The sequence below is a fragment of the Aotus nancymaae genome, unplaced genomic scaffold (genome assembly GCF_030222135.1).
Source record: "Aotus nancymaae isolate 86718 unplaced genomic scaffold, 86718_ANA_hifiasm-v0.15.2.pri h1tg000057l, whole genome shotgun sequence".
Taxonomy (NCBI): Eukaryota; Metazoa; Chordata; class Mammalia; order Primates; family Aotidae; genus Aotus; species Aotus nancymaae.
In genome coordinates this window covers 26,260,687-26,287,474 of record NW_026988471.1, presented here as the reverse complement: position 1 = coordinate 26,287,474, position 26,788 = coordinate 26,260,687, and the positions used below count along the sequence as shown (strand labels likewise).

At 50.6% G+C, this 26,788-nt stretch overlaps 1 protein-coding gene across 1 annotated transcript in view; it reads right to left on the bottom strand.

The window, feature by feature from the left end:
- Positions 1–1,958: 1,958 nt before the first annotated feature.
- The window catches only part of CAD (carbamoyl-phosphate synthetase 2, aspartate transcarbamylase, and dihydroorotase), a 30,396-nt gene continuing 5,566 nt past the window's right edge, over positions 1,959–26,788 (bottom strand). Inside the window, exons 7-44 of the mRNA XM_012475442.2 lie at positions 26,408–26,593; positions 26,126–26,238; positions 25,675–25,820; positions 25,280–25,411; positions 24,911–25,144; positions 24,552–24,773; positions 24,158–24,346; positions 23,792–23,916; positions 23,480–23,610; positions 18,487–18,599; positions 17,839–18,083; positions 17,366–17,612; positions 16,981–17,079; positions 16,587–16,811; positions 16,315–16,497; positions 15,895–16,113; positions 15,437–15,604; positions 14,667–14,849; positions 14,454–14,558; positions 13,594–13,833; positions 13,282–13,363; positions 12,501–12,667; positions 12,152–12,316; positions 11,843–11,974; positions 11,420–11,621; positions 10,838–11,028; positions 10,598–10,738; positions 10,258–10,359; positions 9,689–9,785; positions 9,098–9,142; positions 8,826–8,995; positions 8,658–8,732; positions 7,936–8,148; positions 7,348–7,473; positions 7,001–7,156; positions 6,803–6,904; positions 6,486–6,580; positions 1,959–6,362 (exon numbers count right to left, since the gene is read on the bottom strand). Coding sequence (XP_012330865.2) covers positions 6,260–6,362; positions 6,486–6,580; positions 6,803–6,904; positions 7,001–7,156; positions 7,348–7,473; positions 7,936–8,148; positions 8,658–8,732; positions 8,826–8,995; positions 9,098–9,142; positions 9,689–9,785; positions 10,258–10,359; positions 10,598–10,738; positions 10,838–11,028; positions 11,420–11,621; positions 11,843–11,974; positions 12,152–12,316; positions 12,501–12,667; positions 13,282–13,363; positions 13,594–13,833; positions 14,454–14,558; positions 14,667–14,849; positions 15,437–15,604; positions 15,895–16,113; positions 16,315–16,497; positions 16,587–16,811; positions 16,981–17,079; positions 17,366–17,612; positions 17,839–18,083; positions 18,487–18,599; positions 23,480–23,610; positions 23,792–23,916; positions 24,158–24,346; positions 24,552–24,773; positions 24,911–25,144; positions 25,280–25,411; positions 25,675–25,820; positions 26,126–26,238; positions 26,408–26,593 — 5,869 coding nt within the window. The 3' untranslated portion in view covers positions 1,959–6,259. The remainder of the gene's footprint in view (positions 6,363–6,485; positions 6,581–6,802; positions 6,905–7,000; positions 7,157–7,347; positions 7,474–7,935; positions 8,149–8,657; positions 8,733–8,825; positions 8,996–9,097; positions 9,143–9,688; positions 9,786–10,257; positions 10,360–10,597; positions 10,739–10,837; positions 11,029–11,419; positions 11,622–11,842; positions 11,975–12,151; positions 12,317–12,500; positions 12,668–13,281; positions 13,364–13,593; positions 13,834–14,453; positions 14,559–14,666; positions 14,850–15,436; positions 15,605–15,894; positions 16,114–16,314; positions 16,498–16,586; positions 16,812–16,980; positions 17,080–17,365; positions 17,613–17,838; positions 18,084–18,486; positions 18,600–23,479; positions 23,611–23,791; positions 23,917–24,157; positions 24,347–24,551; positions 24,774–24,910; positions 25,145–25,279; positions 25,412–25,674; positions 25,821–26,125; positions 26,239–26,407; positions 26,594–26,788) is intronic.

Below are 26,788 nucleotides of genomic sequence, written 5' to 3'. Positions count from 1 at the left end.
GAGTGCTCACCTGAGGGTGGGTCCCGCATTGCGTCTGAGAGGCGAAGGCCAAGGCCGAGGACCCAGTGGAGCAGGGTCAAGAAGCCCGGGTGATAAGCACCACCCTCCAGCGGCCCTCTCACCCTGTCAGGGCCCTGGTGCAGCCGGCCTAAAGGAGGCCAGTTCGGCCCTCCCACTGCCTAGTTGGGAGCACCAGAGACAGCCGGAAGTCTCTGGAGGGAGTCTCAGGACTGGGGGCAGGACAGCAAGACCCTCTGCCCCTCTGCCAGGCAGAGCCCCTTACTGTGGAGAAGTGTATTCAGGGTGTTCCTTTTATAGTTGGAGGACTCTTCTCTCTTAACTCTCCAACCTCCCTTCCCCCAATTCTGGGAATTCCCAGGGCCACCCCATCAGTACCTGGTCAATACCCTCCAAGAGGTCCTTGGAGGGGCAGTTCCCAGGCCCCAACAGGGCAAAGCCTGAGGCCCCAGATGCAGCTGTGTGGGGGCTTTTTCTTTTTTGAGATGGGGTCTTGCTCTGCTGCCCAGCTAGCCTCAAACTCCTGGGCTCAAGTGATCCTCCTGCCTCAGCTTCCTGAGCAGCTGGGACTCCATGTGTGCACCACCATACCCCTAGATGCAGCTGTGATCACCACCAATCCCGTACACAAAGCAGGCCCTGTTGCCTTGACTGGCAAGAGAAAGAATGTGGGGAGAATGGGTAGGCAGGAAGGCCTGGGTTGCCAGAGCCTGTGCCTCCCTCCTTCAGCCCCGGCCCTAGCCTCTCTCTGCTCTTGCCATTCCCCGTGCGGTACCCCAGACACTCTCACCTGCTCTCTGGCTACAGCCAGAGACAGGAAGAAGCCCAGGGGACAGGAAGAAGCCCAGGCCTTGTGAAGCTCACTCAAGAGGACGTGACCCAAACAGTCTTAACCTCCAATTCCATTCTCTTGTTTGCTTTGGCTCAACAAGGATGAGGTATAAATTTTTAAAGGATTGTAGCCAAAAGCCTGGAGGAGAAATGAAAGGGAATGGAACCCAGAATATTAAAAAGACAAGAAAGTTTACCAAAATAAGCAGGGTTCAGACTCTACAACAACAACCTTGCTTTTTCCTTGCTTTTTCTGCCTAAGCATGGCCTCCCTGCTTCCCTCCATCCTGCTGGACCAGGATGTGATCACACGGGACTGCTGGGAGGCACAGTAACGCGGAGACTGCCCTACTGATCACACACTCCTTGAAGGCAGGCATGCTCCTCCAGCACCTAGCTCACAGCCAGACACCAAGTACATGCTCAGTATGACTGCTGGTGATGGAATGAATGGAAGGATGGCGAAGAGATGAACGTCAGGCCAATGTAAAGTCCATAAAATATCCTCTAATCCCCGGCTCCTACCAATGGGCCAAGCCGGTTTTGTACATGCTGACTTCCTGAGGTATGAATCTATTTGATGGTGGCATTTGATGGTAGCAATTCAGGTGCTTCTCAAGGAGGCATTCATTTCTATTTCTTGAGTGCTCCAGGGAGTGACAAGTCCCTACATGGCCCTGCTCTGGACATGGCTTCCCCCAACCCCACCACAAATTCAGTGTTTAGCTTCCCCTCAAGTCCCACTTGTAACGCTATTAATCTACCGCAGATTCATCACAGCTTTCCCGACCTTCTCTAGAGCCTTTGAGCTCCCAATCTCAACACGCATTTTTTTCCTTGCCACTTAGTAAATGACCTCAGCTTCTAAACCAGTCCCTCAGTAACCTCGTGAAGCCTGGTTACCACCACAAAGCATTAGCCTAACTATTGTGACGTCCTTGCCTCAAATGTCAATACCTCCCCCGTCCCTCACACACCTGGAGTTTTGGGCCTCTCCAGGACTTTCTTCTGAGTTCTCCTGCCGCCCTTGCTGAAATTCAGGCTAGCCCCATTCTCTTGGTGAACAAATACGCATATTTTAAAACCTTCAATTACCTTTATGTTGATGCTTCAGTCAACACGTTTATTCTGGGTGTTTGGGATACATTTGTGAATAAAGTCCCTGCTCTCATAGCACTTATGTTGTCACATACAAATGCCACCTGTCTGCTGTGCTTACTCCAATTCTCCAGCTCCGCTGTCTCCATGACATCTCCACATGGATGGCCCACGGCAGCTAAGTATCACATTCAGATGGAATTGACCCTCCCCTACTTGAAACTGGCTATCTGGTCTACCTTTATCAGTCTTCATTCTTCCAGTCTTGAGGTCCCACACTGTGCAGTCATTCTTCACTCTTCTTAGTCTTATAACATCCATTCCTGTCTCTGAATCTAGACCCTCTTTGCCCATGATCTGTGTTTACTGCAACAACTTCCTAACTGGCTTCCTGATGGTGGAATGGCTCCTTTCCCTCTTCTAGGCACTGCTGCCAGACGAGTCTTCCATAAGCACTCATCCCATCCTGGCCCTCATTCTCTGCTCCTCACCCCCACCGGCCAATGTCCCCTTGCTGTTTCTGGGGATATTACTGCAGAACTACAAATACTTTCCAATTTTACACTGGGAATTGCCAACTACCCTTTTAAAGTCTATAGGTGGGCGGGGCATTGTGGCTGATAGCTGTCTGTAACCCCAGCAGTTTAGGAGGCTGAGGTGAGAGGATCACTTGAGCCCAGGAGACCAGCCTGGGCAACAAAGTGAATCCCCATCTCTACAAACAAAACAAAACAAATATTGGCCAGCTGTGGTGGCATACGCCTGTGGTCCCAGCTATTCCAGAGGCTGAGGCAGGAAGATTGCTTGAGTCCAGGAGTTTGAGACCAGCCTGGGCAACATGGCAAAACCCTATCGCTACAAAAAAATAAAAAATACAAAAAATTAGCTGGGCATGGTGGCATGGCCATGGTGGTCCCAGCTACTTGGGAGGCTTAAGTGGGAGGATCGTGTGAGCCCACAAGGTCAAGGCTGCAGTGTGCTGAGATTACACCACTGCACGCCAGCCTGGATGACAGAATGAGACCCTGTCTTAAAAAAATTTTTTTTTTAATGTAAAAAATAAAAGCCCATAGGCATACCAACTTGCCCATGGTTGCACGTAGTTAGTTGTAAGGGCCAGGACTAGAATGCAGCTGACAAAGCTCCAAGTGGACTACCTACGTGGAGGGAGCTGTCTCCTTCACTAGGTGGACAGTGAAGAGGTGGGAGGAAATGACTGTAATAGCAAGCCAACATTAGCCAGACTTCTTTCAAGGTGGGGGATAGACTCAAAGGATTCATCCAAGTGTCAAAAGGGATGTTAGAATCTGTAAAGTGCTTAGAACAGTGCTTGGCACATACACGTTTCTTATAAAAGAAATAGACCAAACCTCTTAAGTATCTCAGGAAGGAAACCAACTTTTTATGCTTCATGACAATTACATGGCACATATGAAACTGTTTCTCAGTGGATGTGGGATAGGCTCAGCCAAAGGTATTGTATTAAATGGCTAATTTTGGTTAGGTGTGGTCACTCACCCTGTAATCCCAGCACTTTGGAAGGTCAAGGTGGCCAGATCACTTGAGGTCAGGAGTTCGACACCAGCCTGGCCAACATGGCAAAACCCCATCTCTACTAAAAATATAAAAAAATTAGCCAGGCGTGGTAGCATGTGCCTGTAGTCCCACTTACTTGGGAGGCTGAGGTAGGAGAATCGCTTGAATCTGGGAGGTGGAGGCTGCAGACAGCTTGAGATTGCACCACTGCACTCCAGCCTGGGTGACAGAGCGAGACACTGTCTCAAAAATAAAAATTAAAATTAAAATAAAGGGCTAATTTTGTTTTTTGCTGATAATTTTTTTCATTTTATTTCCTGATATAAGAAGATCTACTTTCTGGTGTACGGGAAAGAAGTTTATTCAACTTAAGCTGTGTTATGATTAGGAGAGCCAAAGAAAGGCTCAGGACAGGAACACCTCCCACCACTTAGCAGCTGAGTAAAATGCATTCGCTACTTGGCAGCCAACACTGCTTCTACTTGAGGGTGAGACTCTCCAAGCTCTGTGGGAATCTGTGTGTGACAGAGTCCTAAGTACTCATGAGTACTTGGGAAAATCATCTCTGACTTGTTCCACAGTTTAACCAGGGAAATGGAGTCTCTAGAAAGGAGAGGAAAAGTTCTAGAAATGACACTATTTTCCAACCAACATAGTCCTACAGGTACCTGAGGGAGACCTTGTCAGGCAGGAATCTGGGTTTGGAAACTGGAAAGGGTTAACATTAGCAGGACTGGAGGTCCCCATGCTCTAGGACTCGGCATTATACTTAGTACCCTCCTTCTTCAAATAGTACCTGTGGTTGTAAATTAACATTTCTCTGACAAGCAAAACGCTGGTCTGGTCTGTCAGACTCTCAACCCTCACAACACCGAGTAGGAATCTTTTGCTGCGTTCAGTGTCTCCTCACTGTACCACAGACACAATTTCCATTCCTCTCAAACTGGACCACAGAGACTCTTCATCCTTCCTCACGACCCACCTCACACCACACAGCACAGGCTTCCCTGACTCCGTATCTGTGCTGACCTCTTCTAAAAACTAGTTCCCTACAGGACACCTTAGGTTGGTTCTCTGGCTGCTTAGTTTTGTGGCTTGTCTTTCCCACTGGTTTTTGGGTGCCCTTAAAACCAGAAATGACCTTTCCCAGAAAGGTGGGTTATAAGGTCAAGAAGTCTAGTGTATGAGTCTCAAGGTGAGTGGCCCAGCAAGCTACTGCCTTTTTTTTTTTTTTTTTTTGAGATGGAGTCTCGCTCTGTCACCCGGGCTGGAGTGCAGTGGCACGATCTTGGCTCACTGCAACCTCCACCTCTTGTGTTCAAGCGATTCTCCTGCCTCAGCCTCCTGAGTAGCTGGGATTAGAGGCACATGCCACCACACCCAGCTAATTTTTGTATTTTTAGTAGACGGGGTTTCACCATGTTGGCCAGACCGGTGTTGAATCACCCGCCTCAGCCTCCCAAAGTGCTGGGATTACAGGCATGAGCCACCATACCTGGCTCCCACTACTTCTCTGAGCCAGTGTCCATATCTGTGAAATGGATGGAAGGCTGGTAGGAGAAGTGAGAATATGCATCAAGTTCCTGCTCACATTTTCTCAAAAAAAAAAAAAAAGGCCCTTCTCCTTTTCTCATCTCTAGAATAACGCCGATACTCTCTGGATGAAGTAGGTGCTCCCTGAATGGTGTCAGAGCAGTTTGCACTATCATGTGCCAGTGTGCAGCAGTTTAATCTGTAGCCCATAGAAGCCACTGCCTGAGCCTGAAAACTGAGGGTGAGAATTGCCTTGCTCATCCTCGTACTCCCTCTACAGATGGTGCTTTGTACCCAGAGGCCGCTAAGTTTTGTTGAAACAAGAAATGAGATTTCTCCAATCAAGTTCTTGGGATGGAAGAGCCGCTCTTCAGAAGCCCACAGACACATGAGCTACTACCCTCAGGCCCCTGCCCTGGGGTCTCCAAGCCAAAGTGCTCTCCAGCCTTCCATGGCATCTGCCCCTCTGTCTACTGTTAGGCAGAGGCTCTCAGGGATGGGAGGTAGGAGGGGCTCCTAACAGTGACAGTGGCTGAAGAACTCCAGGGTGAGGTTTTGAGAATGCAAAGGCAGCCTTAGCCACTGAAGGAGGACTAACCAGAAAGAGTGGGGAAGAGTCAATGCCTGGCATCAGACTGCAGGCTCAGCCTTCCTTTCACCCTGATGAGTGTTCTTCCAGTATCAGGCAGAGGGCAGAACTGTCAGGTTTTTGAGTCAACTGAATTGAGCAAGGAGAGGTGGACACAAGCCAGAGTCCCCAGGTAAGCTCTGGCATCAGCATGACATGGGACTCAGAGAGCACAGAGTAACATGCTTCTGCTGAGTTCCAAAGAGCCCTGAGTGTGAAAATGCCAAGTGTGGCTGCATAGCCCTAGCCAGAGCCCTGCCTGGTGAGACTGCTCTTGTAATTTGGGAATCTGCTCCATTTTCTAAAAGAAAGCTCCATTCTACTATACTCAGCATCAAGGAAGCAGGAATTAGGGGCAGCTCAGCTATTTATTAATCCGTAGAAAAATGACTGTACAGGTTTAAGGTGCAGGAATGAAGATGGGGCAGACTGGGCCCCAGCATCTGAGGCCTCAGCCCCATGCCAGAGAGCTCCAGTCCAGAGCCTGAAGCGTGGTCGGCACATGTGAGCTATCTGAATGCCCAAGAATATCTAAGTGTGCTGCCCCCGTAGGGGGCACTGGGATTCCTTGCCCAGCAGCTGGGCCTAAAGAGAAGAAGCTGAGGAAGCCAGGCCCTAGAAACGGCCCAGCACGGTGGCTAACAGAGCCATGCGGATGTACATGCCATTCTCAGCCTGGCGGAAGTAGGCTGCGCGGGGGTCCGAGTCCACTTCCACGCTGCAAAAAAAAAAAAGAAAAAAAAGGAAGTGCTATTGTGCAGCTCATGGATGGCCTGTCCAGGACTAAGTATCCTCCCCACCGCCAGCCCCGAGGCAGTCTCCGACTCTGATGCTTCGCCACCTTATCTCGTTGACACGGGGCATCGGGTGCATCACCACCATCTTCTTCTTGGCCCGAGTCATGATGTGGGGAGTGAGGATGAACTGACCAAAGCACTGCAAGGCAGATGGGGTCCCCGTTAGTGCCTTGGGGTAGGGGTGGCTACAGAGGACACAAATCTGGGCTCCACTGGTGTCCCCTCCACACCCACATACAGCAATGGCAACTAAGGGACGTGAGGTTTACCAGCTGACCCAGCCCTCAGCCCAGCCTTTCTGTCCTCACATCTGATGCCCTACGGCAGCAGCTCTGGGCTCTTCCTCAAGCCCAGGACTCACAGCTTCATACTCCTGGGTAGAGCCAAATCGTTCCTTCTGGATTCGAGTCATGTAGAGCACATCGGTGTCAGGCAGCGCCTCCTCAATGCTCTCAAATTCCTCCTGGAGGTTGAGGAGGGCCACGGTAAATATAGTGCTGGGTTCTGACTGCCCAACCCATGTCTCCATGGCCTCCAGGCTGGGCTGTGAGGGTCTCACCTGCTTGATGCCACGCGAGGCCACAAAGGCCCGAACAGTGGCTGGCATGTGCAGGCTGGGAGGTGCCACGTAGCGCAGGCTGACACGATACTGGGTGAGCAGGCAGGCCAAGGAATGTACTGTGCGTCCGTGCTTCAGGTCACCTACCATTGTGATCTAGGGGAGGAACCCAGTCACCATGTGGACCCCAGACCGAGCACCCCTCCCATCATTTCCAAGCTTTCAAAAGCCTCAGGAGCAGAATGAAGACCTCCTTGATGCAGCTGTCCTGGATCAGGGTAACTACTTCCTGCCTCCCTCTCTAGATCGTCCCCTAGCAGGGCTCCAGCCCCTGCCACCACACTTACCGTCATGCCATTGACAGTTCCCAGCTCCTCACGGATGGTGAAGATGTCCAGCAGGGCCTGAGTGGGGTGCTCTCCCACCCCGTCTCCAGCATTGATCACTGGCCTCCGGCAGTGCTTGGCGGCCAGCTGGAAAAATGGGGAAAATCCTGTCTTTTGCAGCTCAGAGGCTCCCCCCACCCTCCGCCAGTCCCACTCTTCTGAGGTCCCCTCACTCATCTGGCCCAACCTGAGACTTGCAGTGTCACAGAAAATGTGGGCAGAAGGGACCTCACGTCCCTGGGTCCAGCCTTTTTCTCTTTTTTGAGACTGAGTTTCGCTCTTTTTGCCCAGGCTGGAGTGCAATGGCACGATCTCAGCGCATCACAACCTCCACATCCTGGGTTCAAGCAATTCTCCTGCCTCAGCCTCTTGAGTAGCAGGGATTACAGGCACCTGCCACCATGCCCAGCTAATTTTTTGTATTTTTAGTAGAGATGGGGTTTCTCCATGTTGGTCAGGATGGTCTTGAACTCCCAACCTCAGGTGATCCACCAGCCTCGGCCTAGGTCCAGCCTTTTAAACCTATCTCAGTACCCAGGCCGGTCTCACCTCCACTGCTCCAGGCTGGGGGTGCCGGAGCACAACGACGTCAGCATAGCAGCTCATGGTCTGCACGGAGTCAGCCAGGGATTCACCTTTCTGGACGGAGGAGGTGGCTTCCGAGAAGCTGAGCACAGCACCTCCTAGCCGGGCCATGGCTGCTGCAAAGGAGCTGCTGGTCCGTGTGCTCACTTCATAGAACATGGAGGCCATGACCTTCCCCTGGGGAGAGAGCAAGGTGGAAGGTGTCCATAAGTGTGTCCACCCTAGGGAAACCAGAGGAAGGCACCACCACCCCAACTAACACTTGATGGACACTAGGAGGATCCTTCTGCACCCAAAGCTCCCCTGTTAGAACCCTGACATTTCCACCACTGGTGTCACTCTAAGCTAAAGGCTCTGCCTCCAGAAAACCACCCATTATTAAGTGTCTGAATGAGCTCGGGGAGAAGGACACACCCTAGCTCTCTCCCATGATTATGGCAGCCCAAACCAGATGACCCCACTAGTGGAGTAATGGTCTCATACTCAGGACCTCCCAAGCCATCTAAATCCTGCTTTGGAGAGGGAAAACATGGGGGGAAGATCTACAGCAGTAGAGGGATGGACTAACATGAGGGGACAGGATGGCAGGGGGAGGAAGACCCACTGTGACCACTGCGCAGCCCTGCCCTGATGTGGCCCAAGGGCAGGCGATGGCGTGGACCCCACTCCACGGCCCTGATCCTGACCTTTAGGATGTCGAGGCTCCGCTCCTTCTGCACCATCATACGCAGTGTGTGTGCCACATTGAACAGGTGAGACATCTAAGAAAGAGCCTAAGTTAGCTAGAAAGGTCCTAGTCCTAATTTTTCAAATCCTCAAAGCTCTGGGTGGTCCATCCTCCCTGCCCCAAGCACCTGATCCTTGGTGAACTGTTGGACGGACAGAATATGTTGGCCCACTAATGAGTGCAGCAGGGGTGAGGTCTGGGGGTGCAGCAGGCCAGGTGTGCCCAGGTTCTGGGGAGACGCCTGTCTAGGTACTGGTGGTGGAGGGTAGCAGATGCCATCAGGAGTTCCCATCAGCTCTGCAGTGAGGGATGAGACAGAAGAGGCTGGTCAGACGGTTCCTCCTATCAAGGCCAGATCACAGGTCCCTGAGGTGAGTTTGGGTCAGGGTAGAGTCTCACCTGGCTCGGCTGTCTTTCGAGAAGACTTCTCCTTTGGCTCCTCAGCTGCAAACAGGGCAAGAGGACAGATACACATTTATGGCTGACGTTTGGAAAGAAACCCCATATTCCCAGGAACTCTGAATCAGTGTATGTGTTAAACCAATTCACAACACAGTAATATAGCAGGTTAGGGGAGGGCAGGGGACTGCAGCATCTCTGGGGACAGATGTGGCTTCCCATGGGGCTGTGCCGTATGGGAGCAGTGGTGCCCTCCCGGGGCTCTCCCAGTTGGCAAAAAGACATCCTAGGCAAGAGGAACAGCCAGATTCACACCAACCAACAACCTGGATTTACCCCACAATGTGCTGCCCCGTGGATTTCCAGCTCCTGGGTAGAGGAACACAGCTGCCCACAACAAAAAAGGGCCATGAGAAGCTGTGGGATGTCTACTCATACTGGGGATAACTGTTTAGGCAAAGGATGGGACAGCAGATCGGATGAGGATAAAGGGATGGAGAGGAGGACATATAAGTGAAAAAAGGCAAGGCACTGGCAAGAAGTGGATCTTGTCCCTACACAGCCTCTGAGTCACAGGAACTCCACTCTTACCTGGCAAACCTGGGTCGGAGGCTCGATGGATTCGGGGTGGCAGATGGAAGCGGCCATCAGGAAGCCCTGGGATGCCCCGGCGGGGCCTTTCAGGTGTCTGGAGGGATAACATTGCCCCAGAGTTTTGTTTTGTTTTTCCTTTTGAGATAAGAGTCTTACTCTGTTGCTCAGGCTGGAGTGCAGTGGCACGATCTTGGCTCACTCGTTCAAGCAATTCTTCTGCCTCAGCCTCCCAAGTAGCTGGGATTACAGACGTGCACCACCACACCTGGCTAGTTTTTGTATTTTTAGTAGAGATGGGGTTTAACCATGTTGGCCAGGCTCTTAAACTCCTGACCTCAGGTGATCTGCCTGCCCTGGCCTCCCAAAGTGCTGGGATTACAGGCGTGAGCCACTGTGCCTGGCTAGGCCCAGCATTTTAAAAAAGTAATTGACCCAACCCCACTTCAAATTCAGTCCCTCAAGAAAACCCCAACTCTTCCTGAACCACCAATGAAAATGTTCAAGCTGTTCGTCCTGCCCTGGGACTAACACCTCCCAGCCCCCTAGCCAAGCAGCAGTGTGGATACCGTGGTCATTTCACTGGTGGCAGGGGCTGAGGGTGGGAGCTGGGGAACAGCCCCCTGTGGCCACTTCCGTACATCCTGTCCATAACCTGGGGGCACCAGAACCTGCAGGCAGAAGGTAGGGCACTCAGGAGAGAGCAGAGAGAACTCGGGTCCTAAAGGAGTGGATGTCAGCAAGGACAAAAAGCGCCTTAGTGGAGCTGTGCCCTCTCCGCCCCCCACCCCACCTCAGGTCCAGGGCAGTGGTGCCATAGTGGGACAGTGTAGATGTGCTGGGTAGGGAAAAAATGAACGTGGTGTGGAAGAGGGCACTCCTGAGGCCAGGCGGGGGCCACTTGCGTACCTGCCCATCGATATAGGCAACCTCCCCTCGCAGGACCACACGGCGGATGGTGCCCTTCACCTTCTGCCCTTCAAAAGGTGTCCAGTGGGCCTTGGAGAAGGGCATGTGGCTGGGGACTGTCCACTCATGCTCCAGATCCACCTGCCCAGAGGACATGGGTTATGTTAGGGAAAGGCTGCCCCAGAGAATAGATCCTAGGGCTGGAGAGCCCCCCTCCTGCTCTGGGCCTTATTCCCACACCTCCACATAGGTGTCGTCCTGTGGGGGCAGGTGAAAGATGCGCCGAGGATTGTGGTGCAATCGCTGCAGCAGATCGTCCAGGCTGAGCCGGCCCTCGCTTACAGCCGTCAGCAGTAGTGGCAGCATGGTCTCTAACCCTGGGAAGCCAGGTGGGGGCCTGGACCCACACTTCTCCTCCAAGGTATGGGGAGCTAGGAGAAAGAAAGCCATTAGCCTCAGGACCAATCACCTCCATGCCCGGGAAGTCATCCACATCCCAGGACTGCACTTCCAACAACCTCCTTACGCTCATTACCACTCCCGATGCTCATTTTTTCTGGGAATTGGAAATGAGGGCAACAGGACTGCTGCTGTCTTCTGGAGCCCACACTTTTACCCACGTATTCTTTCATTTGCAGTTTTACTCACTGGCTCATTCATTCTTTCAGGCACCTATCACAGACCAGGCACCCTAGAGGCTAGGGTTCCATTCAGATAAAGACTCTGTCCTTGGAGAGAAGGCCTGACCTGGCTCCCATTTTCTTGCTAGGGCTGTCCCACAAGCCCCATTGGGCAGAGGAGGTACATGCTGGGTTCTCTCACCATGGTCTGAGGCAAAGCAATCGATGATAGCCATGTTCTCCCACAGGGCTTCCACATCCTGGCGGGAGCCAAGCTCAGGCCGGACGTCCCCCTTCCCAGGCCCCAGGCGCTCCAGGTCATCACGGCTTAGGAACAGGTGATGGGGAGCCACCTCACAGGTCACTGGCAGGCCCCGTGCCTTTGCAGCTTTAATTAGCAGGATCTGAGGGACAACGGAAAGATCCAGAAGAGGCACCACCCATATGCCCTGCCCTACAGAGAGTCCCGTTGGCCAACATCCCTGCTCTGAAAATGATGAGGCAGAGCTGCAAGGACACTGGTTTGAGACTCTCCTCCCGCTGTCTCCTGTCCCCAAGGACTACCCTGACCTTTAATGTTACTGGGAAGGCAACAGGGACAGCAGGACCTCTGGTGAACTCTTACCTCCTCCTTCCGTGCCACGTGACATATGTGCACTGAGCGCTGAGTCAGCTGAGCCACCATGAGGACAGCAGCCACGCTCTGCTGCTCTGCGTGAGCCACAATGGGGAGGTGGGAGGGCCATGTCTCAAAATGCTGGGGGCAGAAAGAACTGATGAGGGAGTGTGCGGAATCTCTGACTGTGCTCATCAATCAGAGCCCAGAGCCCCCAGGAGCCCCCCTGAATCCTCACTGCTACCAGCCCACTTAGGTAGGGGCCTACAAGTCAGGAGAAACTGGGTAGTAGCCGCCTGCCACATGCACGCTTCCTACCTCCATCCACTGGACCACACTGTCCAGCCGTAGATCAGAGAAGGTCTCGTTGAGGTAGAGCTTCAGCCCAGCCGCAGATCCGGCCACAGTGCCCAAGGTTCCTGCATTTTCAGACGAGGCTCCAAGGAATAAGGCATAGTCACAGCGGGCACCAGCCTCTGCCAGCTGGAGAAGATACACTGAGGTAAGGGTTACTGGCATTCATTGGCACCCATGCCCACACAGGCTAGCCTGCACCAGTGGCCTGGGCCCATGGGGAGGGGCAGAGGGAAAAGGTCTCAGGGAGGCAAGGGTTGCTGGTAGGGGCATGTGGGTCTCCAATACCAGGAAGAGGAGTGCAGTGGCTCACCTTCTGGGCCAGGGCCAGAGCAGGGGCATCGATGATGGGGGGCCGGGTATTAGGCATGGCACACACCATGGTGACACCCCCAGCCAGAGCAGCGGCCGTGCCTGAGGCAAAGTCCTCCTTATGTGTTCCACCTGGCTCCCGCAGGTGCACATGGACATCAATCAATCCTGGGAGAACATAAAAGCAGCAAGATTACAGGAAGAGTCAAAAATAGGAAGGATGGGCCAGGCATGGTAGCTCATGCTTATAAACCCAGCACTTTGTGCCAAGGCAGGTGGATCATGGAGGTCAGGAGTTCGAGAACAGGCTGACCAACATGGTGAAACCCTGTCTCTACTAAAAATACAAAATTTAGCCTGGTGTGGTAGCACACGCCTGTAATCCCAGCTACTTGGAAGGCTGAGGCAGGAGAATCACTTGAACCTGGGAGGTGGAGGTTGAAGTGAGCCGAGATCATGTCACTGCACTCCAACCTAGGTGATGGAGCAAGACTCCATCTCAAAAAAAAAAAAAAAAAAAAAAATCCTAGACAAGGCCACTGTGGATCAAGGAATGAAAAAGTGAGAAAGATTCTGGGATCATCAGTCTGTGCAGTCCAGGGCAGAGAGTAGGCCCCCCAGCCATCCTTCACCAGCTGGAGAGGATACACAGAGGTAAGGGTCACTGGCTCTCATTGGCACCCATGCCCACACAGGCTCTTTGCACCAGTGGCCTGGGCCGTGTGGGTCTCTATGCCTGCTGCTGCCAGTGTCCAGAAGCCAAGTTCTCCCCAAAGACTTACCTGGCAGTCGCACAAGCTTTTGGGAGGTCATACAGTCAACATGCACCTTCAAAGGAGGGGCTGGCCCAATCTGGCCTAGGGCCTGCAAGTGGAAAGCAGTCAGCTTTGATTTAAGGGAAGGGTGATCCTGGGAGTTGTAGGTAGGAATTTAGGTTTTCCCATAAACCAGGCTCTGCACTCTCCATATCCACCTTCTCTCCCTCTGTAGCCACAAACCTTTATTACTAGCATGGCTGTTCCATATCACTCCTCCCTCTTTCTTTCCCCCATCAACACTGGCAGTCTCCCTCCCAGCATGTGGGTCTCGGTTACCTCCACGAAGAGTTTGGTGCACTTGATATCGATGATTAGGGGCACGGAGAAATCAGCGGCCAAGCGCCGGGTGCGGTAGCCCTTGGTGACAAAGGAAGAGAGACGCCGGCCCCCAGCTCCACGCATGGACAGGTTAATCACCAGCTCAAAGTTTTTCTCAGCCAGCTGCTCCAGGATGCTCCGCTGTGGTGGGCACTCACCATCCACAGCCTCCTCAAAGTGCCAGTCCACTGCTGTTACCTGCCAACCCAGAGCCAAGGTGAGGGCCAAGCTAGGCCAGCCTGAAAGGAGAGGAGCTGGCCCAAGAGCTCATGATGAGGAGGAGACTGAGGACCCATAGGGTGGGGACCGGGAGCTGCCCCTATTTGATATTGGCAAAGTGTATTTTTTGACAGGAAAGATGTCGACACTAAGTAAGGTAGGTTACCAAGGACTAGGTGCAGTATGAGCTCACATACATGTACACAGGGAAAATTCTGGAAGGAAAAATATCAGAACGGTAGTAGAGAGATTTTAAGAGACTTTTCTCTTTGCTTTCTGTGTATTCTGCTTTCTACATGGAATATAGCTTATTAGTATAATGGTAATAATAAAAGTAGGGGAATAGGAGATAATTCCTTTTCTTTTTTCTTTGAGACAGCATGTTTCCCAAGCTGGAGTGCAATGGTGCACCCACTGCACACTCACAGCTCACTGCAGCCTCTACCTCCTGGGCTCAAGAGATTCTCCTGACTTAGCCTCCTGAGTATCTAGGACTATAGCCTTATGCCACCATGCCTGGCAAAGATAATTCTCTGGTGCAGTATTTTCACCCCCTTGGGGAAGAAGAGCAGTGGGGTAGGTTGGCAGAGCTCCTGTACCTTGACACCATGCTCAGTGTAGAAGTCAGCTGTGCCCAGACTGGCATAGAGGCTGTAGCCCAGGCTCTCCAGCAGCCGCACAGTTGGGAGCAGCTCGCTTTTGTTCTGAAACCAAACAGAAGGATGAAATTGTGTTCTTCCTGTCTTCCATTTCAAGGTCAGCCCTGGCACAGAGAGTCACGGCCCTCAGGAAGCCTTCCTGGATTCTGGTACCTTATAGCTGCCAATGGTCAGCAGGATATTCTTCTTGGGGATCTTAAAGCCGGTGCTTAGCATGGCCTTGAGGTAGGCCTCACAGCGGCTCTCCCCGAAGCCGGCCACCTCCCCAGTACTGGTCATTTCCACACCCAACACCACGTCAGCACCCGCCAAGCGGGAGAAGGAGAACTGAGGCACCTAAAGGAGCAGGAGGGAAGAGAGAGGGCCAAGGTGTGAGAGGACCTCCTCCCCCACCAGCAGAGACGGACACGGTCCTCTGTTCTTGACCTCACCCGAATGGCAGGGTCAGCCAGCCCTCTGGCTGCTACCCTGTGTGCCCTACTGCTTCCCAAACGTACTTGAGGTCTTCCCTCGGCTTCTGCTTAGCATGTGCCCTTGCAAATAAAAAACCTTACAAGCCCTGCAAATAAAAAACCTTAGCCATCTTTCAAAACTCAATTCAAATAGCACCCCTTCTCTCAAGCCTTCCCAGATCGCCCCTTTTGGAAACAGCACCTCCTGTCTCTGAACTCCTGCAGCATTCTGTGTATAGTTTGAATATGTAGTTTTATCAGACTGTTCCATACCAAAGCTTTTTTTGGGATCCAACTTCTCTTGCCTCCCATTCCCATAAAGTAAGCTCCTAAGGGACAATGACCACCTCATTACCCCCATGATCCGGCAATGTGGTGCTTGGTTTACATGCTGATTGACAACTCTGTGTGGTAAGTGACCTCTCTCCCGCTGTTTTTTCTGCTAACCCTGAGGGTTTCAATACTCCTTACCTTTACTCCCACGACTCCAGAACCAGTCATGAGGCCCACAGGTTCCACTTCTTCCCCCATGATGACTCGCGTGGCCAAGGCTACTAGGTCCACGCCAAGTGTCTTGGAGACGAAGGGGAAGGAGCGAGAGACACGTACGTTGCATTCAATAACTTTCAGCTGGTCGTCCTGGGGCAGAGAAGACTGGTCAGGCGTTCTACAGGCTGGCCTTGCTGACACTATCTACAGACCTAGACTCTTCCTCTCAGTCACCAGTCTGGGGGATCAGTTTGAGCAAGGTTCAGGGTGACTGACTATTATAAACACCAGCACCATGGGCTCTAGCTACAGCCCCTTCCCTCCAGCTTCCCTGCCTTCTTGGACGAAGGCAGGAGACAGTGCAGGGCTTCATGGCACTGTGGCCAGCACAGAATATGGAGGAGCTGTGGCCCTTTAGTCCTTTCCTTTGGCCTTGTTACCTTGGCAATGAGCTGCAGATTGAAGGGTCCCGTGACCTGTAGCTCCTGGCCCACGGCATGCACGATGGCTTTGATCCGCTCCAGGGTTTTGGAAGTGATATCTTGTGGGGGGGTGACCAGTGTGGCATCACCTGAATGCACACCTGCATTCTCCACATGCTCAGAGATGGCGATGGCTGCCACCATACCATCAGAGGCCACAGCATCCACGTCAATCTCCTAGTCAGGGGGACACAGTGCGATCTAGGGCAAGGGCCACTTTCTTTTCCCACTTACTCTAGGATTGTCCCTTCCTTTAACAAGCCCCACATAACCCACCGTTCCCAGCCCTGGTGCCTATGATTCTGCCGGAACAGAGAAGGGAGTCTTCTCCAGGGCTGGCAGCACGCCCTCAGAGACTTTGCTTCTGCAGCCTCCCACCTTAGCCTCCTGGATGAACTTGGAGATGACCACAGGATGCTCTTTTGAGACGGCTGCTGCACTGCTCAGGAAGCGCTCCAGGTCCCCATCTGTGTAGGCCACATTCATAGCAGCACCACTCAGCACATAGGAGGGGCGCACCACACAGGGGTACCCCACAGTCTGGCAGAACTGTCGAGCAGACTACAGGAGGCAGGGAGCTTAGCTGGGTTGTTCACACTCACCTCCAAGCATCATCCAGCCTCCAGGTCTCCCACCAGGTCCCAGCCTACCTCAAGGTCACTGAGCTCCCTCCACTGAGGCTGGCTGATACCAATGGTGTCAAGGAGCCGAGAAAACTTGAAACGGTTCTCAGCTGAGTCGATGGCTTCAGGGGAGGTGCCCAGTACCCGGCACTGCTGCCGATGCAACGCCATGGCCATGTTGTTGGGCAGCTGTCCACCCATGGATAGGATCACACCCTCAGGGTTCTCAAGCTCGTAGATGTCCATCACCACCTACAGTGCAGGGGGAGAAACAAGTGGTGGCAGCAAAAGAGGGCAAGAATCTGAGCCTTCCTGCTCACTGCTTCCCCCAGCCCCCACCAAGTTTCAAAGAATCTTAGGTCAGCCAGCTGTTCCACTCGATCCTGGCCACAAGCTACCAGGAAGCCCCCATCCCTCTCACCTCAAAAGATATCTCATCAAAGTAGAGTCGATCACACATGTCATAGTCGGTGCTGACTGTCTCTGGGTTGTAGTTCACCATGATGGTCTTATACCCCATCTGCAAGAGGGAGGGGAAGGATACTTAGCAGTCAGGTGGGAGGAAAATCATGGAGAAACTAAGCCAAAGACCCCTACTTCAGAGAGTGCCAGCACAGCTTCCTCTGAAAGAGCTGTAGAGGACCCCTGCCTTGGGAGGGAAGGTACAAAGTGTTGAGGAGGAGATTCACGTACTGTATGAGACAAAGTAAGGGGTGGCAATTAATAGGAAATGCCAGGATTAGTGCCAAGCAATTGCTAGAGATGAACAGAAGAACAAGGAAACTGGAATGAAAATGAACTCTGACCTTTCGGAGCTGCTGGATGCAGCCTACAGCACACCAGTCAAATTCAACACTGGAGCCAATACGGTAGACACCAGAGCCAAGGACTAGGACGTGAGGTGTTCGAAAGGTGAGGTCATGGGTGGTTCCCCAATATGTCAGGTACAGGTAATTTGTCTGGGCTGGCCACTCTGCTGCAACTGTGTCAATTTGTTTCACTGCTGGACAGATCCCCAGTTCCTGGCGCAGCTTGCGAACAGCCAGCTCTGTGCTAAAACGGAAGAAGGGTCCGAAACACAGGCCTAGAGAGTAGGGTACAGACTGATAAGAGAGTTAAGACCCCAGGGCAGGGATGAGAGGAAAATATCCTTGGGACCAAGGTCAGAAGCCTCTAAAGCTCCCCACACTCTCCTTCCTCCCTCCCAAGGGTCCCTCACTGATTCAAAGGTTCTCTGCCCTGTATTTCTCAGCCAGAAGCTCTCATTGCCACCTCTAACCTCAGAACTGCAAGGGCAATCTGCTTGTCTGAGAAGCCAAGACACTTGGCCTGTTGCAGCAGGTCTGGGGGCAAAGTCTGCCCACGGTGTTGTTCTAGCAGCTGGGCGTGTGCTATGATGCGCTTCATTCGGTGCAGGAACCAGCGGTCGATGCGTGTGAGCTCATACAGGCGGTCCACCGAATAACCAGCCCACAGAGCAGCTGCCACCACAAAAATCCGCTTATCGGTTGGAGTCTCCAACTCCTAATAGAAAGAGGATAGACAGAGGGAAGCTACTGCCAGCCCATCTAAAAGCCTGAGCATGAGTAGCTGCCTCTGTCTTAGGAAGGGGAAGCTGTACACTAGAGCACAGGCTCTGTAATTGCAAACACCTGGATACCAATTCTGGCTCTACTTCTCACTGACTATGTGGCTTTGAGCAATTAATTTCTATAATCTAAGTCTCAGTTTACTCATCTGTAAAAACAAGTCTAGTAATACATCCTTGCATGATAATGACACATCTCAAAATTCTCAGCAAAGTGAAAACAAAGCAAATGTCCAATGATGACTGCTGCTAGTGTTACTGGTAGCAAGCTCATGCTCTGGGGGCAAAGAGAAGCAGGGTCTATTTTAGGGGTGTTGCCAGGGGAGGGGAACTACTTACCATATCGCTGACTGGTTTCACTGTGTGATCAAAGCCCACACAGTTCTCATCCACCATGCGCAGGGCCTTCTGGAAGGCCTCCTCAAATGAACGCCCAATGCCCATGACTTCGCCTGGAAGAACAGAATGAAAGGATTGAAGGTGTGGAGGTAGAAGGGGTGGAAGGAAGGCACGTCTATAATGCCTACGGTTTGTTGTCAAGACTCTGGGAGATTCTCAAGGCAAGTCCCATGATGGTGGGATTCATGGTGTTTCACAATTAAGAAATCTTAACTTACATTTCTTTTCCCTACCATTTTCATGAGTAAGTTCAGGTTTTCTGCTTATTGATGAACATGGAATCAATATGCCCAAAATGGGCATGGGGATATTAGAATATAGCCCTATATATTGGATATTGGAACAGTTTATCACAGTGGCCCAAACCACTGATGGCTGTCCAGTTATTGGGCTTGTTTATTCACATAATGATAATATCATCTATAATCTGTCTCATTCTTTAAAACTTTTTAAAAAAGTGTAGATAATAGGAAGATGATCACTACTACTCATCCATCCAGAGCAAATCACATTTACAACAATCATTTTAGAGTTTTTCTTTCTGGACTTTTCTTCACAGGTATGTCTTACACATGATCACAATGTATATACGATTTCCATCCTGTTTTTTCCCTCATCATACATTTTTTCATATTGCCATGTGGCCTCGTAAACACTAACTTAATTTTTTTTTTTTGGAGATGGAGTTTTGCTCTTTTCGCCCATGCTGGAGTGCAATGGTGCAATCTTGGCTCACTGCAATCTCTGCCTCCTGGGTTCAAATGGACCAAGAAGCTGGGATTACAGGCATCTGCCACCATGCCCGACTAATTTTCGCATTTTTAGTAGAGACAGGGTTTCACCATGTTGGTCAGGCTGGTCTTGAACTCCCTTAGCCTCCTGGATGAACTTGGAGATGACTACAGGCTGCTCTCACCTCAGGTGATCCATATGCCTTGGCCTCCCGAAGTGCTGGTATTACAGGCATGAGCCGCCATGCCTGGCAAACACCAACTTAATTCTTATATGATTTGCCATAATTTAACTGCTAACTAAAGGACATTTAGCCTTTTTTTTTTTTTTTTTTTTTGAGATGGAGTCTCTTGTCACCCAGGCTGGAGTCAGTGGTGCGATCTCAGCTCACTGCAACCTCCGCCTCCCAGGTTCAAGCGATTCTCCTGCCTCAGCCTCCTGAGTAGCTGGGACTAGAGGCGTGCACCACCACACCTGGCTAATTTTTGTGTTTTTATTAGAGATAGGGTTTCACCATGTTGGCCAAGCTGGTCTCGAACTCCCGACCTTCTGATCTGCCCACCTTGGCCTCCCAAAGTGCTGGGATTATAGGTGTGACACTGAGCCCAGCCCATTAGCTTTAAGTGTTGACAATTAGGCTCTCCTAGTGGCTCATGCCTGTAATCCGACACTTTGGGAGGCTGAGGCAGAAAGATCACTTGAGGCAGATCGAGACCAGTCTGCATAACATAGTGAGACCTCCATCTCTACAAAAAATAATTAAAGAAAAAAAAATTAGCAGGGTATGGTGATGTATACCTGTAGTCTCACTCCTCAGGAGGCTGGGGTGGGAGGATTACTTAAGCCTAGGAGATCCAAGCTGCAGTGAGCTACAATCATGTCATTGCACTCCACCCTGAGTGACAGAATAAAACTCTGTATTAAAAAAAAAAAAAAAAAGGTTTTTAGCCGGTCGCGGTGGCTCACGCCTGTAATTCCAGCGCTTTGGGAGGCTGAGGCAGGCGGATCACCTGAGGTCAGGAGTTCAAGACCAGCCTGCCCAAAGTAGTGAAACCCTGTCTCTACAAAAATACAAAAATTAGCCAGGTGTGGTGGGACATGCCTGTAATCCCAGCTACTCGGGAGGCTGAGCCAGAATTGTTTGAACTCAGGAGATGGCAGGTGAAGTGAACTGAGGCTGAGATTGCGCCACTGCATTCCAGCTTGGGTGACAGAGCGAGACTCCGTCTCAAAAAAAAAAAAATTTTTTTTTCATAACTATAAGTTAGGCTGTGATGTTTTCTTTCTTTCTTTTTTAAAGAGACAGGGTCTCACCCTGTCACCCAGGCTGGAGTGCAGTGGTGCAATCACAGCTCACTGCAACCTTGAACTCGTGGGCTCAAGTGATCCTCCCACCTCAGCTTTCCAAAGTGCTGGGATTAATTACAGCTAGCGTGCCTGGACTAGATGTGATGTTTTCTGTTTTTGATAATCTCCTTAGGATAAATTTCTAGGAGTGTAGAGGCAATAGGTAAGATAAATTTTATGGCCCTTGATAAGTACAAATAGCTTTATAGAAGTCTGTGCTATATAATACAAAGTTTAATCAACCTTCTGAGAAGTAGGCATAAACAGTATTTCATTTAACTAGATTTCTATTTACTAATAAAAGGAACTGTCTTTTCCCCAGGTTTGCTTAGTGATTTCTTCTTCTGTAAAGTTTTGTTCATCTCCTTTGGCCATTTACTCCAGGTGTTTAAGTATTTCTTACCAATTGTACTTTTATATTTACAATCCCAACATTTATGTTTCTTTAAAAAAGTTTTAAAAACACTATGATGCTAACAGTAGTGTTAAGAAACTACACTGTGACTGATTTTGTTCAATTTCTTTGTACTATGGTTATATTATAAAACCTTTTGAGATTTGTTTAAAAAGAGAAACCTAAACAGCAAGAAGAGAAACCTAACATGCATACACATATGCCTAGAAATGTATGCAGTCAGACATGTGGCCAAATTAATCAATCTCTGTAAGGCAACAGGTGACTATTATTCTTTGGTTAAACTATCTTTTCTCATTTTCCTTGATTCATATTTCTTACTTGTATAGTAAGAGTTACAAAAAGTTACCAAAGAAGACCACATTCCAAGAATACTTGAATAGATGTAAAACATTCAAATGTCTCATGTAGGAACCAATCTTTCATTGGTCTATTTTCAATCCACTTCTTTATGCCACAATTTAATTATGGCTTCATTCCCATGTTTATTCTAATTTTCATATAACAGAGATTCATATCCAGAAGGAACAAATTGGCAGTCTTGTAGAATTTCTAAAAATTCTGAAATAATATCTGAGCTCACACTTGTTTAAAGGCCACTACTGCTCTAAATGGAAATTTGGAGCATCACAAAATGCGCTTATCCATGAAACTTGTGGCACTGTGTCTGGTACATATATATTTTTGTTTTCGTTGAAATGTGTTAAAGGATGGTCTTAGCCAACTAAAAAGATACCACAAAGAAACATATTAACTCAATTCCAATGTGTTCTGCCACTGGTTGGTAGATAACTGTTATGGCCATTCATCATTTACTAATTTCCTTGTTACCAAAAATGTCTATGATACCCTGCTCTGACGTAATCATCATACTAAAAAAAAATGTCATTTAGTGACCAAAGCAGGAAGTGACAGAGAAGGAGACACGTTAAGAATGGCTGCCATTGATCAGGTGCGGTTTGGGAGGCCAAGGTGGGCGGATCACCTGAGGTCGGAAGTTCGAGACCAGTCTAACATGGAGAAACCTCTTCTCTACTAAAAATACAAAATTAGCCAGGTGTTGTGGTGCACGCCTGTAATTCCCACTGCTTGGGAGGCTGAAGCAGGAGAATTGCCTGAACCTGGGAGGCAGAGAACATGGAACATGCCATTGCATTCTAGCCTGGGCAACAAGAGCAAACTCCATCTCAAAAAAAAAAAGGTGGGGGGTGGGCTCGGTGGCTCACACCTGTAATCCCAGCACTTTGGGAGGCCAAGGCAGGTAGATCACGAGGTCAGGAGATTGAGACTAGCCTGGCTAACACGGTGAGACCCCATATCTACTAAAAATATAAAAAACAAAAAATTAGCTGGACATGGTAGCATGCACCTGTAGTTTCAGCTACCCCGGAGGCTGAGGCAGGAGAATTGCCTGAACCTGGGAGGCAGAGGTTGCAGTGAGCTAAGATCGCGCTATTGCACTCCAGCCTGGGCAACAGAGAGAGACTCCATCTCAAAAACAAACAAAAAAAAAGAGGCCGGGCTTGGTGGCTCATGCCTGTAATCCCAGGACTTTGGAAGGCTGAGGCGGGCAGATCACCTGAGGTTGGGAGTTTGAGACCAGCCTGACCAACATGTAGAAACCATGTCTCTACTAAAAATACAAAATTAGCTGGGCCCACTGGAGGTGCATGCCTGTAATCCAAGCTACCCCAGAGGCTAAGGCAGGAGAATCGCTCGAACCTGAGAGGCAGAGGTTGCAGTGAGCCCAGATCACGCCACTGCACTTTCTCCTGGGCAACAAATAAAACTAACTCCGTCTCAAAAAAAAAAAAAAAAAAGAATGGCTGCCATTGTGCTTATTTGGATTTAGAAGGGTTCACGGTGCTTGTCAAAATATGTCCCTTGCCCCCAAAAAAGAAGAGTTCGCAGGAAAAGCAAAAGAACAGTAGCTATCTGCCTGACACATCAGTATTTAAACTAACACAGTGAACAAAACGTCACTGGCATCGACAACCTAGTGATGAGGCCATGGGCAAAAGCCACGATGAAGAAATATTGTGGGTGGAGTTCCATGGAACTTTCTGACACACAACAGGCAACATGGGGGAACAGAGGACATGCAGCTAGGGACCAGGACTAGCTTTCAGTTGCTGGCTCTGCCCATTACTCCTTTGTGGGTCCTCAGCCCAGTCACCTTCCTCCAGTGGGCACCTCAGTTTACTCATCTGTAAAATGAGATGAGATAGTCTGATGGCTTGCACCTATCCCAGAGATTCTTCATTCCAACACAGATTTCCTCAGATGCCTCCCCCACACCTGACAAGGACTACAATCTTAGTTTGAAATGTCTCAAGCACCTGCTCCCATAGGAGCTAAAAGGCCAAGCCAGGGAATTCCGACATTTGAGATTCCCGGTCCCGGTGGGGCCCATGGGGGTGCCAGGGGCATGAGTCTCACCAACGCTTTTCATGCAGCTCCCGATCTTTGTGCTAACTCGCAGGAACTTGCTAAGGTCCCATCGAGGAATCTTCACTACACAGTAATCCAGGCTGGGTTCAAAGGCTGCTGTGCCCCCTGTCACAGAGTTCCTGGAATCCAGCAGGTGGGTGTCAGAAGGACAGTGAAGGAAGTGTAAAGGGTGAGCTTCCAGATAGCTATCTCTATTCTCACAAACCCAGGCCAATGTTCTTTTCATATTTCCTGTCCTATCAGTATTTTCTTCAGCCCCTGACCCACTTCCCCACTGTGATTTCTCCCTCATCCTCGTACCTGAGCTCAGGCAAAGGGATGCCCAAAGCTAGCTTGGCTGCCACATAAGCCAGTGGATAACCTGTGGCCTTACTGGCCAGGGCAGAGCTGCGAGAGAGCCTGGCATTCACTTCAATGATATAATACTGTAAAGAAGGAAAACAAAGAAAAAAAGTCACTGGCCTAGAAGCCCCTGTCTAGGAGAGGTCTCAGAAGGGAGGGAAAATAAGCCCTCCCTATAGGGACGGGCCCTCCCTAAAGCCCAACCCTAGTAAAGATGATTCCAGTTTCTACTTCAGGGGCTGTAAGGCCAAAAGACCTCAACCTCAAAATTATGCAAGAAGAGGGGGTAAAACCAGACTATCAGCTCCATGGCCTAGAGCTTACCTGCTCAGACTCAGGGTTCAAGGCATACTGCACATTGCACTCCCCAACAATTCCCAGATGCTGGGTCACCTTGATAGCTGTCTGCCTCAGGAGCTGGTACTCCCTGTCATTCAGTGTCTGGCTTGGGGCCACCACTATGGACTCACCAGTGTGGATGCCCAGTGGGTCCAAGTTCTCCATGTTACACACCTGTGAAGGGGGGTGTCACGGAGGTCACTATCAAGAGGAGTCAGGAAGAGGCAGAAGGCTGCACCCCAGGGTCCTGTTGCCTCTGAGGCTACACCTAACCTGGGTCTGAGGGACATAGAACTCTCAAAGACCTTGGCCTGGGCCTCTGCTCTTCCAAAAGCTCATCCTGCCTGACACGACTCCCACCCTTCCCTCCTTCACTCACCGTAACGCAGTTTCCATAGGCGTCTCTCACCACCTCGTACTCAATCTCCTTCCATCCCTTTAGAGACTTGTCTACTAGTACTTGGCTAGTATGGGCAAAAGCTGGGGCCACGAGAGCAGAGAGCTCCTCCCTGTTAGAGGCAAAGCCAGAGCCCAGGCCGCCCAGGGCAAAGGCTGCACGCACCAACACAGGGTACCCCAGTCGCTCAGCGGCTGCCTGGGCCTGCAATGAGTGGAACAGATGAACAGGTTATTTCCTGCTGCTCAAGGTGTGCCTGACCCAGAGAAAAAAGGATATATAAAAAATAACACTACCAAAAAAAACAGCACCATTCTAACTTTACCCAACACCCCTCCAACCTGTTCAAGAGAATTTGCTGCCTCGCTGGGGGCCACATGCTCTCCGATCTCTGCCATTCTGGCAGCAAAGGCCCGTCGATCCTCGGTCAGCTCAACGGTCTCCACCGGTGTGCCCAGGACCCGGACCCCATATCGAGCCAGCACCCCAGCCTTGGTCAGCTCCACACCACAGTTCAGAGCAGTCTGGCCCCCAAAAGTTAGTAACACACCATCGGGGCGTTCATTACGTATCACCTGAGGATGGAGAGGGGAGTTACAGGCATCAGAACCTTGGGGGTAGAGAGGCAATCAAAGAAGTTTAACAACCCAGAGTGACCACTGGGCCCCCTGCCCAATCTTCTTTTTATTCCAGCCTTGCCCCAGTCATACCTGGGTTACATAGTGAGGTGTTATGGGAAGAAAATAGACCTTGTCAGCCAGCCCCTGGGAGGTCTGCACTGTGGCAATATTGGGGTTGATCAGCAATGTCTGGATGTTTTCCTCCTTCAGAGCCTTAATTGCCTAAAAGAACAAGAATGGCATCTCAGTCTCTGCTGTAGAAGCAAGATTGCAAAACAGCTTTAGAATGGCATTCTCCTCTTCTTTCCCTCCCTGTACTCTTGGCCCCTAATAACTGACTTCTATTTCTTACCACATTTTTCTTTATATTCCCCAGATCTAGTTCATTTCCTCCCTACAATGTTCATGCCTCAGCCCTTCTCCTTAAGACTCTTTCCATTCTTGAGGGCTACACATCCAGAAGAGTGGGGAGGGACATGCCTCACCTGAGAGCCCGAGTAGTCGAACTCTCCAGCTTGGCCAATGGAGAGGCCCCCTGAACCCAGGATCAAAACCTTTCGTGGTGGTGGAAGCCCAGAGCCGGGAGTGGGAATCCCGGGGGGACAGAGGCGCTCAGTCAGCCGCTCTTTAACTGTGGAAGCAAAGAAGGTCGTGAGCTGAGCGGGACCCAAGAGGTCATCTGGATTAGCTCTGTCACTTTCAGAAGGGTCCAGAGCAAATTACACATCTAATGAGTAGCAGAGGGAGGACCAGAACCCAGGACTCTGGAGTTCCTTTCAACTGAAGCTTAAACGATATCTTGGCTTGGTTGCCACCCACCCCCAATCCCCTTAACCTCCCAACATCTAGGAGTTTCCCAGGGCATGTCCATCTTATGCCCATCCTGGAGCCAACCCTGTTCTTAGGTCCACAACACAGTTCTGCTCAGGATCTTACCTGTCTGGCCCCCAGGGTTCCCAGCTGTGGCCTCTTTCACAGTTTCCAGAAAGATATCAAAAAGCAGTTCCATATCTGAAGGGCCAGCTTGGTGCTCTGGGTGAAACTGGACACTGTTGAAGAGATCACATTATGAAAACCATCAAGGTCCCTGGCATGACACTGGCAGCCTTGGAGGTGGGTAGTGGGACAGAGGACTCGGGTCTACTGCCGTGCTTTCCTTTTCCATCACCAAGGCCCACAGGGCTTCAAAGTTGCACAGACCCAGTCACCCAGGCTCACCTGAAGAAGGGCAAGCTATTGTGCACAATGCCTTCATTGGAACCATCATTGGCATTGGTGAAGAGAGGAGCCCAGTCTGCTGGCAGTGAGTCTGTTTCCACAGCAAACCCATGGTTCTGGGATGTCAGAAAGCAGCGCCCAGAGCCCACCAACAAGCAGGGCTGGTTATGGCCTCGGTTCCCATATCTGGAGGTAGAAGCATGCCGAGTCACAGGCCCTGCTCACCCCCTCTTCATTACTGAACCTACCCCAGCTCTCTATTCTCCTATTCTCAGTAGTCCTGATCCTGTTTCCTTTTTTTTTTTTTTTTTTTTTTTGAGACAGGGTCTCCTTCTGTTGCCCAGGCTGGAGTGCCAAGGTATGATCTCAGCTCACTGCAAC